Source organism: Panthera leo, chromosome A2 (assembly GCF_018350215.1).
Source record: "Panthera leo isolate Ple1 chromosome A2, P.leo_Ple1_pat1.1, whole genome shotgun sequence".
Taxonomy (NCBI): domain Eukaryota; kingdom Metazoa; phylum Chordata; class Mammalia; order Carnivora; family Felidae; genus Panthera; species Panthera leo.
The window spans coordinates 165204501-165224985 of record NC_056680.1 but is presented as its reverse complement, the minus strand read 5'-3'; the positions used below and the strand labels follow the sequence as shown (position 1 = coordinate 165224985).

The 20485-nt window shown below is 44.5% G+C and overlaps 1 protein-coding gene and 1 pseudogene across 2 annotated transcripts in view; one reads left to right on the top strand and one right to left on the bottom strand.

Moving 5' to 3' along the window:
* RBM33 (RNA binding motif protein 33) overlaps positions 1–20485 on the bottom strand; it is a 137240-nt gene that overhangs the window by 109004 nt on the left and 7751 nt on the right. For both annotated transcript variants that reach the window (XM_042927203.1, XM_042927204.1), the window contains exon 2: positions 2089–2167. In XM_042927203.1, the coding sequence (XP_042783137.1) occupies positions 2089–2167 (79 nt within the window). The remainder of the gene's footprint in view (positions 1–2088; positions 2168–20485) is intronic.
* Positions 2685–3931, top strand: LOC122213050 (annotated as a pseudogene).

Sequence of the window (20485 nt, the reverse complement as noted above, 5' to 3'; positions counted from 1 at the left end):
CAAGGCCACGGCACTGCCGAAGAGCGTTCCTGACAAATACACAACCTAAATCTAGTTCTGAGGAGATGCCTGCAAATCCATATTGAGGGTGAGTCTACAAAACAAACAGCCCGTCCTCTTCAAAAGTGTCAAAGTCATAAGAGACAAGGATAAATAATTCTCCAGATGAAAGACGGGACAAAATGCACTGTATGGTCCTGAACTGAAACTTGAACCAGTAAAAAAGAAAACTCCTTTTTGGCTATGAAAGTCCATTTTGGGGAGAACTAACAAAACCTGAATAACCACTACAGATTAAGAATTAGAATTCCGTGTTTGTTAACTTCATGATTTGGAAATGAGTAAGTGAATGTCCCTGTTCTCAGGAAATACACAAGGAAATCTACGTGCTGCGGTACATCAGCAGCACACGGGTGAGGCGAGCGGCCGGCTGGAAGCGCAGCAGGAAGGAGAGCTCCGAGAGAGGGCGCGCAGAGGACGCACACGACAGCAGGCGTGGCAGAAAGCAACTGTGAGCCTGGGGGCTCGTGAGAGTGTCTGTGTCACTTTTGCAACTAAGTCTGAAAATGATTTCAAAGCATACTGTATTCATATTTTAATTTAAAAAATACGGGCGCCTGGGTGGCTCAGTAGGTTAAGCGTCCAACTCCGGCTCAGGTCATGATCTCACGATTTGTGGGTTCAAGCCCCACGTCGGGCTCTACGCCAACAGCTCGGAGCCTGGAGCCTGCTTCAGATTCATTCATTCATTCATTCATTCTCTCTCTCTCTCTCTCTCTCTCTCTCTGCCCCTCCCCCACTCATGCTCGGTCTCTCTCTGAAAAATAAACAATAACATTAAAAAAAATTGTTTTTAATAAATAAACAAAAGCCATACAGGCTTACACACAGATTATACAGCTGATTATATTATTTATAAAAATCTACTTGAAGGCTACTGTTTAAGGGAACATGTGTCACAGACTGGGAAGAGGGACCTCCAAGTACAAAAAATAAATTTCAGGAAGTATAACAATCCCTAAATCGGTAAGGGAAAGACAAACAACCCACAAGAAAACTACATATAGACAGGACTAGACAACTGACAGAAGAAAACATCCAAATGGCAAGTAAGCTATTAAAATCTCCTTTATATTTTCCTCAGCTCCCCACCATCTTGTGAACAAAGCTAGCTTATCAGTGCTTCCGTAGGGCGGTTCTCTCCCAGGAGGTTCTGCTACGGGCTCGAAGTGATCCGTTACAGACTGGGAGCCACTGAATACTCACCTTAATGCAAGCCATTAAGTCCGTAAAGCGTACGCTTCTCAACGCAGATTATTCTGTCAAAGTTCTGGGGCCTCACAGTCTTCAAATGGCAATCAGGATTTTTACTACAGAACATCACTGCTGTTCTTTATTCAGACCTATTTACCTTTATTACTAAACTTCCTGACTCCAACGATGAGGTAATTTTTTACACTGCCGACACAGTTTTTAAGTCGTTAAGAAACGTGTAAAGACGAATCCTCATTCGAGAACCCCGCCACCCAGACTAAGCCCCACCACGTACTTCCCCTGGTACACGCCCCTCTCCCAGCAGAGCTGCTCATCAGAAGTAATCACTAGAGAGACCTGACATTGATCACTACTATGTGCATCTTAAATACTTTTTAGTGCAGGTGTATGCGTATTCGTAAAGATAGTTCCATCTTCGCTACTAATCAAAGAAATAAAGATACAAATTATAGCTAGATACTATTTTACACATATTAAATTGGCAAAACTTTTAAAGTCTGGCCAAATACCGGGAAGGCTCTATAGAACGAAAGAACTCTGGCATACGATCTCTCCAATAACAGCTCTGGGCGCCCATCAAGTCAATACCACCATCACTGTGTAAAAACACAGAAAGAGGTAAAGACAACAGGCCGGGAACAGGAGCCCGGAAGAAAGCCTGCCACCCCCAGAAGGCCCTCGCGCCCTCACTTGGGCCCGGCAGGGACAGGCCCACCCACTCGGAGAAGAGCACCGGGCAGCCAGCACAGCGCTGTCAGTACGGCTCTCTGCACGGCCCGGCGGCAGAGCAGGGAAGTTCTCGCCGTCCCGCACCTGTCCCAGTCCTCGTCCGCGGCTCTTCTTCTCCACGACCGCTCTGCACCAGGCTTATCAAACTGGTCAAAGTCATCATCTGTGAAAGAGAAGCCACGAAAGTCAGTCTTACTAAAGTAAAACAGACACAGATATTCAAATACAGACGGTCCCTGACTTACACGGCCTCAACTTACGATTTTGAACTTTACAACGGTGCAAAAGCAATACGCGGTCCGTAAAAACCGTACGTCAAGTTTTGAATTCGCGTCTTTTCCCAAGCTAGCAAGCAGCATGCAGTCCTATGCTTTCTCGTGGTGAACGGCCGTGAACGGCAGCGCCCAGGAGCCACAGGATGAGGGTAAATCGCCAGTAAGGCAACTGCCACCTGTACCCGGACGACTGCTCCACGTGTCACTTTCCATAGTCTCCAATACACTACACAGACCAGCCAACGCTTTATTATAAAATAGGTTTTGTGTTGCGTGACTCTGACCAACCGTAGGCTAATATAATGAACGTTGCGAGCACATTTAAGGTAGGCCAGGCTAAGCCACAGTGTTCAGTAAGTTAGGGGTATCAAATGCATTTTCAAATTACAGTATTTTCACCTTGTGACAGGCTTATCAGGACATAAGCCCACGGTAAGCTGAGGAAGATCTGTACTGAACCGACTTGTTTCTTTCAAGGATTCCTGAAATGACGTTTTAAGATGTCAAAGCTCTGGCTCTCTGCTCCCTCCTGTTTGACACACGGCCGCTTCTTGCGCCGTGAGCGCTGCACCCCCGAGACGCAACGGAGAAGGTCTACATGTTCCACTATGATTCCACCCGTAGCAAATTCAATGCACGGTCAGCGCTAAGAACGGGAAACCTGTCGTCAAGGGAAAGCCCACCTCCATCTTCCAGGAGCGAGATCCTGCCAACATCAACTGGGGAGACGCCGGTGCCGACTCCCCTGTGGACTCCAGTGGTATGTTCACCACCACGGAGAAGACTGGGGCTAACGTGAAGGGTGGAACTGAGAGGGTCATCATCTCTGCCCCTTTTACTGATGTCCTCAGGTTTGTGATGGGCGTGAACCACGAGAAGTACCGCAACGCCCTCAAGCTTGTCAGCAACGCGTCCTGCACCACCAACTGCTTAGTCCCTCTGGCCAAGGCCATCCATGACAACTCTGGCACTGTGGAAGGACTTACGACCACAGTCCATGACATCACTGCCAACCAGAAGACCACTGACGGCCCCTCTGGGAAGCTGTGGTGTGACGGCTGAGGGGCTGCTCAGAACATCATCCCTGCATCTTCTGGTGCCACCAAGGCTATAGGCAAGGTCAACCCTGAGCTGAATGGGAAACTCATTTGGCATGGCCTTCCATGTGCCCGCTGCCGACACGTCAGTCATGGATCTAATGCCACCTGGAGAAAGCTGCCAAATACAATGACATCAAGAAGGTGGTGAAGCAGGCCATTGAGGGGCCCCCTCAAGGGCATCCAGGGCCCCAGTGAGGACCAGGTTGTCTCCTGTGACTTTAACAGTAACACCCACTCTTCCACCTTTGATGCTGGGGCTGGCATTGCTCTCAAGGACCACTGTGTCAAGCTCCTTTCCTGGTATGACAATGAATTTGACCACAGCAACTGAGTGGTAGATCTTATGGTCCACATGGTCTCCAAAGAGTAAGAGCCCCCTGGACCACGAGCCCCAACAAGTGCACAAGACGAAGAGAGAGGCCCTCTGCTGCTAGGGAGTCCTGCCCCCAACTCATCCCCCAACACACTGAGACTTTCCTGACCTCCGCACGGTTTCCATCCCAGACCCCTTAAAGAAGGGGGAGGGGCTTAGGGAACCCTACCTTGTCATGTACCACTGTCAAGTACACAGCACCCACATGAACGAATGCACGAATAAAATACAGAAGTTCCACATACAACTGTTAGAAATGCTTTAGCCATTTTTAATAATTAAAAAAATTACGTACAAAGTTACCGAACACTATTAAGCATGAAAAATCACGGACAGACTAGAATTTTTTAAAAATCATAAACTTTAGTAAGTATTTTCTTTACAAAATTACTTTTCAGTATATATTTTTACTACAACTACATGAAAAGGAAAAAGTTCTGCTTTGCTATAAGTTAAAGGTGTTTTTTTAAGTTTTTTTATTTCAAGGGGGGGGCGGAGAGGGAGAGGGAGAGGGGGAGGGGGAGAGAGAGAGAATCCCAAGCATGGTCCACACTGTCACTGCAGAGCCTGACACAGGGCTCAATCTCCTAGAATCATGAGATCACGACCTGAGCCAAAATCAAGAGTCAGACACGTAAGCCACCCAGGAGCCCCAAAGACACTTTTATAATACTTCGTGTAATCTTTACATTTTTCCAAATTAACCATAGTTTTCTAAGTTTCTTTGTTTTCAAAGACCCTATTTAAGGAAAGTAGGGATAACACAGAATTGAACAACAGGAATAAAATGCAAGTCATATACATAATTTTAAATTTTCTAGTAGCCACATTTTAATGTGATTTTTGAGAGAGAAACAGAGAGAGAGCGTGTGTGCATACACGATGTGCACAACTGGGGGAAGGGGCAGAAAGAGAGAGGGAGACACAGAATCGGAAGCAGGTTCCAGGCTCCAAGCTGTCAGCACAGAGTCCGATACGGGGCTCAAACCCACGAACCGTGACATCGTGACCTGAGCTGAAGGTGGACACTTAACCAACTGAGCCACCCTAATCGCCCCTCTAGTAGACTCATTTTAAAAAAGAGGGGTGCCACGGTGGCCCAGTCTGCTGAGCATCTGATTCCTGAGTTCAGCTCAAGTCATGATCTCACAGTTTATGAGATGGAGCCCCACGAGGGGCTCTGTGCTGACAGTGTGGATGGAACGCGCTTGGGATTCCCTGTCCCCCACCCCACCCCTCCTACACTTGCACAAGCACATATTCTCTCTCTATAAGTGAATAAACACACACTTAAAAAAAAATAAAAAGCAAAAAGAATAAAAGTTTAACAGGTGAAACTTTAACAACGTATTTTATTTAACCTAGTATATCATGTAATCATTATGGAAAATATTAATAAGATATTGTACATTTTTCCCATATCAAGTGTATATCTCATGGTATATCTCCTATCTCATTTAAAACTTTTTTTATTAGGAAAATCAAAGATTTGGAATGAAATTTCTTCCTCTTAGATACACATGCAAGCAAAGAGGCTTGAGAAGTAGCAGCAGACAGATACCTCCCCAGAGAGAATCTACCTAGGGGAGTCAGATGATAAAAACACCAATAAAGCCCCAGGAATTCATCCAGACTAAGGCTAGAAATTAGCCACTCAAGTTCTAACAAGGTAATAATACATCGATTCCAACCACACGCTCGCTCCCCAACAGAAGTGATTTAAAAAACAACAACAACAACAACAACGAAAGCTATCAGAAACTCGGTACCCTTGAGAGTTCCACGTCCAGGACGGCGGCATGAGGAGTCCTGCCCACCGCACTCCCTGTGAAACTGACGAAAATTATTTTTAATAAAATAACCATTTAAAGTCTATGGAATTGATTCTAAAGGCATACATCAAACGAGAAACACCTTTTTCAAGAAATCTACCCGAAGAACAGCTGCAAGAATCTGGGGCTGCTGAACCAGGACTGATCCCTCCTCTCCCTCCCAGTTCAGTGTGGCTTCGACTCCCCTCCAGACAGGTGCAGGGGGGAACTCAGACCTCTGCACTCTTCGTCCTGCCCCTGTTGCCCAGGCCTGGGCTAAGCCCTGGGTGAGTGCCAGTGAGAGGTGGGGGCTCCCTTCTTCCATCCAGGCCCCACCTGTGGGAGACACCGCTGGGGCCCAGACAGCTCCCGCCCCAGCTTGTGGGGTTTCGCACCAAGAGACGTAAGCCAAGGACACCTCAGAGCTACTCCTCCCTGCCGCACCCCCTGCGCCCTCCATCCAGGCACTCAGCTCCTAAAGCAAGGATGTCAATCACAGACAAGCACACCACTGTCCACACCCACAGCACAGGGCTGTACCTCAGTTTGCCAAAGGAGAAAAGCAAGCCTTAGAACAGAGAGCTCCCAACTCTCTCAGAGGAGCTGGTTTCACTTGGAATATCGTGCAAAAAGAGTTCTGGCCAAAAGGTGCTCTCAGAAAGTGAGAATTTTGGAGAGGTCCTTGAGAAGAGAGTAAAAGTCAACGGAGATAAAGACTGACCTGTCCAGGCTGCCTACTGTGCCAGAAAGAAATGGGGAGACAGGTGGGAAGGGCCCACTGGGGTTAAAACATCTCAAACACTGACCCCAAGACACCACCCAATCAAAGGAGCCTGAATTTAATACGATCAGTTTACAAAGCAAATTACACCCCACAACACTGAAGATGGGATCAGAGAGAAAGACAGAAATGAGGGGTGCCTGGGTGGCTCAGTTAAGCGTCCGACTTCAGCTCAGGTCGTGATCTCGCGGTTTGTGAGCTCGAGTCCCACGACGGGCTCTGTGCTGACAGCTCGGAGCCTGGAGCCTGGAGCCTGGAGCCTGGAGCCTGGAGCCTGGAGCCTGGAGCCTGCTTCCGATTCCGTGTCTCCCTCTCTCTCTGCCCCTCCCCGACTCGCACTTGCGCTCTCGCTCGCATGCGCCCAAGCTCTCTCTCTCAAAAATAAAGATTAAGGAAAAAAAAAAAAAAAAAAGACAGAAATGAGCAGGGCCAAACCACCACCATCGCAGGGTGACTATGGGCATGGCCAAGGCTATGGCCTCTGAGGAATGTCATCAGAAGCTTCACCCTGCCCAGAGTGGAGTAGGGGACAAAGACTTTGCTTAAACAACCTAGCCGGTCATCAAGTTAAAAAGCAAATAACTAACAAGCCCAGAGGTGGGGAGTAGGCAGATCAGCACCCTGAGTGGACACAACGCATTATCTAAAATGCTCAATATCTAATAAGAAATTACAAGACATGCAAAGAAACAGGAAAGCATAACCCACACATAACCTATCAGAAAAAAAGGCAGGCAACAAAAAAGATCTGTAAGAGGACGAGATGTTAGACTTAACATCTGTGAGGATGTTCAAAGAACTACATGAAACGTGACTAATGAACAAAAGGGAGGGATGACACTTCCATCAAGTAAGTGATAGGAATAGGAATTATAAAAACAAGAGCCAAAAACAAATTCTGGAATTGAAAAGTAACTGAAATGAAAAATTCACCAGAGGGGCTCAACAGTAGATCTAAACTGATAGAAGAAAGAGTTTGTATCCTAAAAATAGATCAAGAGATCATCCGATCCAAAGGACACAAAGGAAAAAAAATAAAGAAAAATGAACATAGCTTCACAGAAATGTGAGACACCAATATATGTGTAATAGGAGTATTAGAAGGGGGAAGGGAGCAGAAAAAAAATTTGAGGAAATAACAGCTTCATAACTTACCAAGCTTATTGTAAGAATTTATGCATCCAAAAAGCCCACAAACTTAAGGTAGACACACGTATCGTAGTCAAAATGTTTCAGAGACAAGGAAAAACCCTTAACAGCAGTAAGAGAAAAACAAGTATCACTTACAAGGGAACTGCAATTAAGATAATTTAACAGAAAAAATATATATATAATTTAACAGGTAATTCTCAGACACAGTGGCAGAGACCTATACAAAGTGCTCAAAGAAAGAATTCTATGTCCAGCAAAACTATCAAAAATTAAGGTGAAATAAAAATATTCACAAACAAAAACAGAAGGAATCTGTTGCTTGCTCACTCTGTGTAGCTGACTAAATCACATGCCCCAAAAGACACATTAAAGTCCTTTCCCCCTGTTCTCCCACCTATGAATGTGATCTTATTCAGAAACAGGGTCTTTGCACATATAATTGAGTTAGGATGAGATTATATTGGCTATTAGACGCAACAGACAAATACAGAACACTCAACCCAACAAAAGAATACACTTTCTTCTCATGTGCACATAGAACATTCTGGAGGACATATTTGGGTTTTTTTAATATGAAATTTATTGTCAAACTGGTTTCCATACAACACCCAGTGATCATCCTAACAGGTGCCCTCCTCAATGCCCATCACCCACCCTCCCCTCCCTCCCACCCCCCATCAGCCCTCAGTTTATTCTCAATTTTTAAGAGTCTCTTATGGTTTGTCTCCCTCCCTAACTTTTTTTTCCCCTTCCCCTCCCCCATGGTCTTCTGTTAAGTTTCTCAAGATCCACATAAGAGTGAAACCATATGGTATCTGTCTTTCTCTGTATAACTTATTTCACTTAGCATAACACTCTCCAGTTCTATCCACGTTGCCACAAAAGGCCATATTTCATTCTTTCTCATTGCCAAGTAGTATTCCATTATATATATAAACCACATCTTCTTTATCCATTCATCAGTTGATGGACATTTAGGCTCTTTCCATTATTTGGCTATTGTTGAAAGTGCTGCCATAAACACTGGGGTACAAGTACCTCTATGCATCAGCACTCCTGTATCCCCTGGGTAAATTCCTAGCAGTGCTATTGCTGGGTCATAGGGTAGATCTATTTTTAATTTTTTGAGGAACCTCCACGCTGTTTTCCAGAGCGTCTGCACCAGTTTGCATTCCCACCAACAGTGCAAGAGGGTTCCCGTTTCTCCACATCTTCTCCAGCATCTATATTCTCTTGGTTTGTTCATTTTAGCCACTCTGACCAGTATGAGGTGATACCTCAGTGAGGTTTTGATTTGGATTTCCCTGATGAGGAATGATGTTGAGCATCTTTTCATGTGCCTGTTGGCCATCTGGGTGTCTTCTTTAGAGAAGTGTCTATTCATGTTTTCTGCCCATTTCTTCACTGGATTATTTGTTTCTCAGGTGTGGAGTTTGGTGAGTTCTTTATAGATTTTGGATACTACCCTTTGTCCAATGTGTCATTTGCAAATATCTTTTCCCATTCCATTGATAGGCCATAAAACAATTCTTAATAAACTTAAATAGGTCAAAATCACACAAAGCATAGTCTCTGACTAAAATATAATAAAGCTAGAAATCAACAATAGAAGGAAAACTGGAAAATTCACAAATAATGTGGAAATTAAACAGCACTTCATCAACCAAAAAGTCAAAGAAATAACTAAGGAAATAAGAAAGGGGCGCCTGGGTGGTTCAGTCAGTTGAGTGTTCGAATCTTGATTTCGGCTCAGACCATGATCTCATAGTTGGTGGAATAGAGCCCCACGTCAGACTCTGTCTGAGCTGACAGCACAGATTTTCTCTTTCTCTCTCTCGAAATAAGTAAATAAAAGTTTTTTAAAATGCAAATAATTTTAAAAAAGAAAGAAAAAGACAAGCCAAACTAGTAGTAAGTCTTTGCAAAGTATGTATCTAATAAAGAACTTGCACACAGAAAATATTAAAAACTCTCAAACTCACAATAAAAACCCAACTTTGAGGGGAAAAAATTATTTAAATAGAGACTAAATAACTTGTATGACAGGGGCACCTGGGTGGCTCAGTCAGTTAAGCATCCAACTTCAGCTCAGGTCATGATCTCACAGTTTGTGAGTTCGAGCCCCACGTCGGGCTCTGTGCTCACAGCTCAGAGCCTGGAGCCTGCTTCGGATTCTGTGTCTCCCTCTCTCTCTGCCCTGTCCCCAGCTCATGCTCACTCGCCACTCGCTCGTTCTCTCTCAAAAATAAACAAACGTTAAAAAAAATTTTTTTTAAATGAACACGTATGTATGACAAAGAGCCTATGTAAAGCTTCTCAACAGTACACTGTCATTAGGGAAATTAAAACCACACCGAACCACACCAAACCCCAGGACACAGCTAAGAGAATGGGCTAAAATGCAAAAGACCCGCCCCACTAAGTGCTGTCAAGGGTGTGGAGCAAGCGAGCGCTTCTATTCTGCTGACAGGAGCGGGAAGGGACACAACCACTTAACGAAATAGTCTGGCAGTTTCTTAAAAAAGTTAAGTACTTAAATACACCCCTACCATATGACCCAGCCATCCCTCTCCTATGTGACGACCCAAGAGAAAAAGAAATATAAATTGCATGCAAACGCTTGTACACAACCGTTCACAGCCACGTTATGGGTAAAAGCCAAAAAGTGGAAACATCCCAAAGGTCCATCAAAGGCAAACATAAAATGGTGGGATATCCATAAACCCCATTCCCCTCAGCACTAAAGGAGAAAGAGACACTGATACCCTCAACAACACGGATGACCTTCAAAGTAACTATCCTGAGAGAAGCCAAACAAAAGAAAAAAAACACACATATTCTCAGATTCCTTTTCATACAATGATAAACACCCAACAGTAATAAAAATCAGCATTTGCCCAAGGACAGTGGGGCAGGAAGCAGGAATTACAAAGGACATAGAGACACTTCTGATGATGACACATTCATTACAACGTAGTTGTGGTTTCATGGATGTGTATGCACATCCAAACTTATCAAACTGTGTGTTTCAAAGACAGGCAATCTCTTGAATGTCAATTATACTTCAACGGACTCAGTTTTTAAGAAAGATAATTAAGAACCTTTGGTCAGGGATTAAAAACTCAAATGTCTACAGGAAGTAGACAGGGAATGAGCAAAGCGAGCTGGATGGGAATTATGTCGAATTTAGCAGGACTTTACCTTGTTTACAGACAAGAGCATTCCCGTGGATTACAGGGAATACAGGCCCAGTGAGGGCAGATTCCAACTTTTCAAGAGAAGACAGAAATACGGATTTTTTTTCCTAATCGTTAAACACAAGCAACTAATTCAAACTGTGGTCAGTTTTCTGTCCGGCTTCTGTGTTCGTTTTCCTTACTCCACCAGATTACATACTTCACGAAAACAGAGAGCATTCCCTAGCTACGACAACATGAACAAAGTCCCAACATTTTTTGTAAGTAAAAAGTTTTGTTCATGGCTTTTTTTGCCATCAGTACACAGGAAAGGAATTAATAGTTACAATCACCCTTGGCAGATATTGCTAATTACAGCACCCAGTTCTGCTGAGGCCAGAAAACCCTTATGCCACGCTAACAACAATCCCTTAGAAATCTTGTTAAAAATCATACAATCCTTGGCCCCTCCCTGAATCTGATCCAGTGGGCTCTAGGAATTGTGATGACAGCTAGAGTCGGGAACCCCCTGCCCCAGTCAACCTCTATCCAGCAGAGAAGACACTCCAGAAGAAAATTTAACTGCCGTCTTGCTATGTAAGTACTTCCTGAAGTTAAATCCACGAAAATCAAAATTAGAAGCCTGGCTTATGCAAAAGTAATTAAAATAAATACTACTCCAAAGAAAAGACCCCCATAAAATGTCCGAGAAAACTGGCTATGAAATTATTCCAAAAGAAGGATTAGTTCAACCCATATCCTTCATCAACAATTATTTCTTGAGCACCTAATGTGTGTCTGGCATTGTTCTAAACACCTGGCATATGAGGTGTACAAAATTAAAATCTCCACCCTGTTGCGGCACCTGGGTGGCTCAGGTCATGATCTCACAGTTGGTGAGTTTGAGCCCCGCATCAGGCCCTCTGCTGTCAGTGCAGAGCCTGTTTCATTCCTCTGTCCCCCTTCTCTCTGACCCCCCACCACTCGCATGAAGCACGCACTCTCTTTCAAAAATAAAAATTAAAAAAAAAAAAAACTCCACCCCACGGAGGTTACTGTCTAACAGGTAGAGACAAATAAAAACCCCAGGAACAAATATATATGGAAAACGAGGAGGAGGGGAGTGGAAGGTGTTAACCAGGCTGATTACAATTTTTTTTTTCCAAGTGCAAAAAAGGTGGTTTTATTAAAGCACGAGGACAGGACCCATGGGCAGACAGAGCTGACTGATTACAATTTTAAAGCCCGAGTGGCCGAGTAGGTTAAGCCTCCAACTCTTGATGTCAGCTCAGCTCATAAGTTCACGGTCTGTGGGATCAAGCCCCACATCTGGCTCTGCACCAAAGCATGGAGCCTGCTTGGGCTCCCTCTGCCCCTCCCCCACCCAAGCACATGCAGGTGCGCTTTTCATCAAAATAAATTCTAAAAATCTTTTCAAGATTTAAAAAAATTAAATGTACATGGGGCGCATAGGTAATATAATCAATTTTAGAAATTAAACCAACGCATTTTAACAATATCATTTGTAAGTTCACTTAAGAGAAACAATAAACCCATTACATGTTAACAGAACATATTCTTTTTAAGATTATTTTGAAAGAGAAAGAGAGAGATGGGGGGAGAGGGGAAGAGTGAGAGAGAGAGTGAGAGAGTGAGAGTGAGAGTGAGAGAGAGAGAGAGAGAGAGAGAGAGAGAACGAGTGGGGGAGGGGCAGAGAGAGTGGGAGAGAGAATCCCAGGCAGGCACTGTGCTGTCAGCACAGAGCCTGACCCGGAGCTCAATCTCAGGGTTCGTGAGATCATGACCTGAGCCAAAATCAAGAGTCAGACGCTTAACCGACTGAGCCATCCAATGTAATGTCTGGCAAATGTCTTGCAAATGCTCCCAATGTAACAGTCTTGCAAAACTCCTTAATATCTGTCTTTGGAGAAAACAGCTGGATTTTTACATCTGATTCTGCTTTCGATCTCCTGCAATATTTGTTCTAATTGAAGTGCGTGAAAAAAATCCAACACCAAGTACATGTGAAGTTGCAAAAGAGAGTGTTAATCGCGTTTTCAGAGAACTTCAGATAGTCTTGATACTACACCAATATTCAACAAGTGGCAGTTTCTTAAAGCCCGTTTGCAGTGCAGAATCTGAAGCGTTATCAATGAACATTTCGTACTCTCCTCTATTAAAATGCACCGCTGTGTCTTGCATTGTTAATACATCTTTTATCACGAGTGATTGTGTAACATCATTTTGAAAATACCGGTTCACTGGGGCGCCTGGGTGGCTCAGTCGGTTAAGTGGCTGACCTCGGCTCAGGTCATGATCTCGACGTCTGTGAGTTCGAGGCCCGTGTCGGGCTCTGTGCTGACGGCTCAGAGCCTGGAGCCTGTTTCAGATTCTGTGTTTCCCTCTCTCTCTGCCCCTCCCTCCCCCGTTCATGCTCTGTCTCTCTCTCTGTCTCAAAAATAATAAACGTTAAAAAAAAAAAATTAAAAAAAAAAAAAAAAAAAAAAAAGAAAGAAAATACCGGTTCACTGAGTTATCCAGTGCTTCCAAATCTGGACACCTTTCATCATTCAATATCAAAAATTAGATCTGTTATTAACAGCAGCACCAATGTCATCAGAAAAGTCTTCAAATATTGGCATGTTTTCAAGTTCACCAGAGCAAACACAACTTTTCCAAAATTCTAATTTTTGCCTGAAAGCTTGGATTTTCTCATTGGCAATCAATACTGTCAGGTGCTTCTTTCCTTGAAGAGGCAGGCTCACTTCATTTGCAAGCACACATCTGGCACATACTAAAGGCTGAATGATTATCGTTGGCCAATTGTCTTTTCAAGTAAAACTGGTGTTTCGTGAAAAAAACAAAACGGTAATTAAACAGCTAATCCAGTTCTCAACACAACCAGACAAGTACTGTTCCCTGGGAGCCACAGACGGTAATAACAGAAGTGCCTTATGCGTACTTCCCATTTCGTCTTAAACCAAAAAATAAATAAATAAATAAATAAATAAATAAATAAATTATGGACTCAGGGTCAAGATTTAATAAAATAACGTCTACTACTTCATCAAGGGTCTAACTAAACAAAACTGTAATTTTTTTTTTTCTGCGTGGCCTGACTTCCAACAGTTTGTGGCTGAGGCGACTGACTCGCCATTCCTTCTGCAACATTGGTACAAATGTATAGCACTGTGAAGAGGGCACATCGGGTCTCCGTACTATCATGAACACAGCGCTCACCGACACTCTAAATTCATCTTGGGGACCCTCATGACTTTGAAAGCCGTTCCCATCCAATCAGTGAACATAGACCGTATGGAGAAGGACGCTCACCGAGGAATGTTTTATCCACAGGGGAAAAGTGGAAGTCCCCAAAAGAAGACAGAGCAGACAGGTAAAAGTAAAATGACAGCCTTGAAACTGCACACTGGGCAGCAATAAGAACTGTAACTAGTACCGTTCTATTTCCTGACATGGAAAAATATCCACAGCAACACAGTGTGACAGAAAAAGCCCCACAACATCAGGTAGTGTAAGGCACCATTTTATACGTGAAAAGGCGCGTGCAGCTGTGTCTGCAAGGATGTGAGCCAAAGTGCGAGTAAGAGTCATCTTTCTGCATGGAATCACAGACTGTCTTCTGTATCCTTCCTTACATTTTTACGAAACCTAGTTTCTTTCTTAGAATAACAACTTGTCCTTACTAAAGTGATAACCCACTGGTTATAAAACTTCTTCCAATACCTAAAAGTACACAGATGGTTTAAAATCACCCCAAATTTCTCTGATCAGAAGTAACAATCACAACATCAAGTGGACATTACTCCAAATGTTTATGCACACATTTGAACATACAATGCACAAACTGAAACAGGATGGATGGTACGGGATGTCTTTAACAAAGTACGAAATTTCATACTATTTAAATTCATCAGAAAAAGCCACTCAAGTAAGAATCAACAGAATGACTGAAATTCAAGTAAAAATTTCTTCAACGCAGGAGATATTTTGAGGGTAATTGCCAGCCCTCCCCAGCCCCCCAAAAATACACACAGCATGACAGGGGCCGAGGAGAGGGAAGCCTGGTGTCACGCACTAGGCAACAACCGACAGAAAGGCTGAGCGATGCCCAGATTTCCGACAAGCAGCCGGACATACAGGGGGAACGGCACACAGGCTGAAAAGTGCTGGGCAAGCCCAGGAGACCACGAGTAGTTCGAGGTCAGTACGTCTGAAACACCATTCACTGAGAGAAGCAGCAGGAAAAATAAATGCTGAGAAGGTAGATTTGGGGCATTACTGAAGAATCGACGTCAGAAATCTACACTCAACACGCAACATGACTGCAGCTTGGAAAGATTATCTGGCAACAACAAAGAAGCAATGACTGAAGAGACAGAAGATAAACAATGGCCTGAACGACACAGAATTGCAAACCAATAAGTAAGGGAAAAGTCCTGGTTAGCATCATAGGAGAGAAGAGGTGGGAGAATAAGACAATGACTAACCAGAATCTGTCCGAGTCCGGGTCCTGTGGACCAAATGACAGGGACAGAAGAGAAGTCAAAGAAAACATCAGGATTCTGAATCCAGAGTATTAGTGGGATGTGAACTGACTGGTAAATGTGCCGGTTTATTTTGGGAGTGGGAAGAGGAGAAGGTAAGGAGTTCAGTCTTTTTTTTTTTTTTTTTTAATTTTTTTTTTCAACGTTTTTTATTTATTTTTGGGACAGAGAGAGACAGAGCATGAACGGGGGAGGGGCAGAGAGAGAGGGAGACACAGAATCGGAAATAGGCTCCAGGCTCTGAGCCGTCAGCCCAGAGCCTGATGCGGGGCTCGAACTCACAGACTGCGAGATCGTGACCTGGCTGAAGTCGGACGCTTAACCGACTGTGCCACCCAGGCGCCCCAGGAGTTCAGTCTTTAAAATGCTGCATGGGTGGGGCGCCTGGGTGGCTCAGTCGGTTGGGCGGCCGACTTCGGCTCAGGTCATGATTTTGCGGTCTGTGGGTTCGAGCCCCGCGTCGAGCTCTGTGCTGACAGCTCAGAGCCTGGAGCCTGCTTCGGATGCTGTGCCTCCATCTCTCTGCCCCTCCCCGACTTGTGCTCTGTCTCTATCAAAAATAAATAAAATGTAAAAAAAAAAAAAAGAAAAAAATTTAAATGCTGCATGGGTCCCATTACACACCAGCCATCCTTTGTAATTACTAAAAGGAAGTCTGACTTGCTGACCGTACAGGACTGAGACGTCTCTGACTCTCAGACACTATGTGAAGGCTGAACGATCCCATTCCATTCTGATCCTAATAATCCGGAGTTAGCACACAGGTAAGGGCTCAGTCTCACAAGATTGCCCAGCTGCAAATGGGATGCCCAGGCTACCCCACACATCTGTTGCCCAACTACAAATTCAGAGGGTCCCACAATCACCCTTCCCCTAAGTTAAGTAATTCGACTGAACAACTTACAGAACTTCCATCACAGAACCCAGGAACACCTGGTACTTACTACGACAGTTTAAAGGATAAAAACGAACAGTGGGATTAAGGACAAGGCTGGGAAGGGTTCAAGTGCAAAAGCCTCTGTCCGCACAGTAAGGGTATGCCACTGTCCCCAGCAAGGGGATGTGGGAAGCTATCCCAAATGTCTTCACGGAGGGATTTCTATGGAGGTCTCATTACACAGGCATGACTTAAACCACTGACCAATGATGACGGACTCGACATCCACTCCCTCTCCTACCTCTCAGGAAGTGAGGCTGAGGCTGAAAATTCTAACCCTTTAAATATGGTTGTTTTTTTCTGGCAACCGGCCCCCATCCTGAAACTAGCTAGGGTCCCCCCACCCCCAACAGCGAGTCATTTGTTAGCATACAGAAGACAATAAATTCAAAGGGTTTTCAGGGCTGTGTGCCAGGAACAAAATCCAAATATCGTATTTCTTTTTTATCACAAACACGGTGGCACCTACAAAGTCCTGCCCGCCAGAACCTCATAATGTGACCTTATTTAGAAATAGGACCATTACAGGGGCACCTGGTGGCTCAGTCAGTTAAGTGTCCGACTTCAGCTCAGGTCATGATCTTGGGACTTTGTGAGTTCGAGCCCCCGCGTCGGGCTCCCTGCTGTCAGCGCAGAGCCCGCTTCAGATCCTCTGCCTCTTCCCTAGAGTTCTCTCTCTCTCCCCAAAATAAATAAGCATTAAAAGAAAAAAGAAAAGAAAAGAAAAGAAAAGAAAAGAAAAGAAAAGGAAAGGAAAGGAAAGAAAAGAAAAGAAAAGAAAAGAAAAGAAAAGAAAAGAAAAGAAATAGGATCATTACAGATAGAAGTGTTAAGGTGAGGTCATACTGGGTTAGGATGGGCCCTAACTCCCACGACTGGTGTGGCGATTCCCCTTCTCAGTACACGTACCAGAGAAGCGTCTCGGTTTACACACAAGAGACTGCAAACACAAGTCCGAAGAGAGATCTACACACCCACGTCCGCGGCGGCACTCTTCACAATAACCAAAGGGTGGAAGCAACCTAAGCGTCCATCGCTGCGTAAATGGATAAATGGGGTCTGGCCACACAATGGAATATTATTTAGTCTTAGAAAGGAAATTCTACACCTGCTACAACACGCATGAACCCTGACAACATCACGCGACATCAAGTAAGCCACCCACAAAAAGACAAATGCCGTCTGACGCCTACACAAGGTTCCGAGAGTGGTCGGATCAACACAGACAGAAGTCGAACGGTGGGCACCAGGGGGTAGAGGACGGGAATGGGGAGGAGCGTTCCACAGGACGGAGGGAGTAAGGAGGTGGCACAGACATGAAACGCAACTGGCCGTGATTCCACACTGCCGTAACTAGATGATGGACACAGAAGAACTACGCGATTATTTTTCAGTTGAAATTTTTTCCGTAATAAGTCTCTTTTAAAGTAAGAGAAATTTTAAAGTGAACTATGAATAACTTTCCACTTCTGACAGAGACTCAAACGTCTGACCGCCTCCTCTGTTGAGGAGCGCGTGGGAACGGGCTGGTGGCGGCGGGGTGCCACGGCGCAGACGCCACGCAAAACGGTCGACACGCATCCACCTCTGTTTCCTCACTTGCTCGGCAAGGGGCCTCGCTCTGACCAGGCTAAACCAAAGGCACACTAGAAAAAGTACGAAATGACATATGCACAGACTAACCTTTGTGGCATAAAATGAATACTACATACTGGTCGTGAATACGTGTACATAGGTATATCTACTAACTTAATACCTCACCATTGATACGGAAAGAAATACGTATGGGAAATACACCAGATTCCTGATGGTGTGCGTGACCGTGGAGAGACAGGAGACGACAAAGTATAAAGGGGGCCTTATCCGTAATAAGGTCGTTCAGTTAAAATACAAACCTGATGCAAATGTGACCAAATGTTAAGTGCTCATCCAGCTGTGAGGTTAACAGGTTCGTCACGCTATTCTCTACAGTTTACTGTGTTAAATGGCTTCTCCCAGCACGAAGATCGACAGAAGTCAAAGGACTGAGACACTGTTGCTTTATACAGGTATAGACTCGCCCTCAAGAAGATGTGGCCACGTATGCACCAACATGGAACAGATGCCCGAAGGGGACTATTTAAAATAGAGAAAAAGTTTGTTTTTCTCAGTGGAGGAGGGCAAAGTGACCATGAGCAGGTGTGTATCGTGGAAGAGGAAAAGGGATCAAACACGAGGATGAAAAGGGGGGAAGTTACGAACAGTGACGTCCCAAAGGGCACACTGCTGGGAATCCCGGCCCTAGCGTAAATCCATGTGAGCACGGGGGAAAGAAGTCTGGGGTTGAAAAGGCAGGTGGAGGCCTCTTTTTCTGGAGAAAGCAATCTCATCCCCTGACACCAAGGAAACAGAAAAAGACCAAAAACAAACAAAAAAAACTGTAAGTACTGCAGTGAGATTACAGCTACAGCAACAGAAGTCGGAAACAACTAGAATTCCCAAAAGGAAGTAAACACAACTCTCGGTGTTGGGTCAATGTGCTTGGACAAAGGCATGCGAAGCAAAGGAAAGACCACACCTAATGCAGTACCTTTAGAATACGCGCAGCCCCTTTCTTTAAAGCTCCGGTTTGTACCTATCACAGTGAACAGAACCAAGAGAACAAATTGTGTCCACATTCATCCAGTTTTGAAGCACGAACAATGCATCCCTGAAGACCCCAGGGGAAAATTAACTTTGCAGGACCAGAGTGGTCAATGCCCTCACCAGGAGACTCTCCTTACCCAAATATCTTGTTAGGGGTGCCTGGGTGGCTCAGTCGGTCAAGCGTCCGACTTCGGCTCAGGTCGTGATCTCACGGTTCGTGGGTTCGAGCCCCGCGTCGGGCTCTGAGCTGACAGCTCGGAGCCTGGAGCCTGCTTCGGATTCTGTGTCTCTCTTTCACTCTGGCTCATGCTGTCTCTCTCTCTCTCTCTCTCTCTCTCTCTCAAAAATAAATAAAACATTTTAAAAAATTTAATTAAACATCCTGCTGGATATTCTATTTTCATAAGGCAGTCACTTTTTCTTAGAGCAAGGCTATAGGTATCTGCCGGAATTTTTTATAATTTTCAATTACATAGCAATGAGAGGTCTATAATTAACCCAACTCTCTTGCTTAGCATTCTAACTATTTCCTCTTTTCCAGGAACCTGGGACTTGGATTATAAACAGTACAGAACATTAGCTTGAACAGGGTTCTAGCCAACTGCCTAGTCCAAGGGTCAGCAAATTCCAGTCCACAGGCCAAGTACGGTCTGCCACCCCTCTCTGTCCAAATGTGGCTGCTGCCTGTTTATACAAGCAAGCTTTTATTGAAACAGTGTACGCCAATTCAATTACATATTGTTCAGAGCTGCTTTCAGGCTACAAGGGCAAAACAGAGTAAATGCAACAGAAGCCATGTGATCTGCAAAGCCTAAGATATTTACCATTGGCCCTTTGCAGACAAAATTTGCCAATCTTTGCTCTAGTCCAAAGGTTCTCAACCTTCTTCCTTTTGCTTCAACACCATTCTCATGTATGATATGTTCATATTCTAAATCACTAATAGTGAAAATTCCGTATTTTACAGGTGAGTAAATTTAGACCCTTTATTTGAGCCATCTAGGAAGAACAATCAGGGTAACGTTCAAGAACTTTGAGGGGCACCTGGGTGGCTCAGTCGGTTAAGCTTCCGACTCTTGATCTCAGCTCAGGTCTGGATGTCAGGGTCCTGAGTAGAAGCCCGGCACTGGGCTCCATGCTGGACACGAAACCTACTGAAAGGGGGGACGGGGGGAAGAACTTTGAAAGTGAGCATGTTAGCCCTACAGAGTAAAACTACCAAACTGAGCAACCAAGCAAAATAATCAGACAGAGCCTCTATGCCATGTTGCTTGAAAAATAATTTGTAGTCATTGTTTTAAAGATCTCTCACCTATATGGGCCCCTGGACAGGCTCTCCCTGAAATGAACTTTGTACTCTGTTTACGTGTAGTGCGCACTGGCCATTTGTCTGCCTGTCCTGCAACTGAATTTCTTCCTGAGTCTGCAAGTCAATCACACTAGGAGTCCCGATAGAAGACAGGGCTCTGCCTCCCCAAGCTACAAAAGCTAGAGCCTCGATTCTCTGCCATCCTGGGCAGCCTGGAGGAGGGCCAGCGGTCTGAGCTCAGCCAACCCATGTCCCCACCACGACTTAGGAATGTGAAGGAAATCACACCCTATTTCTTTTCCCAAAAGTCTATACCCTCCTTTTAAAAAGTTAAAGTTTCTAAACTGGCAAAGATCAGTTGCTAAATAGGTGAAACT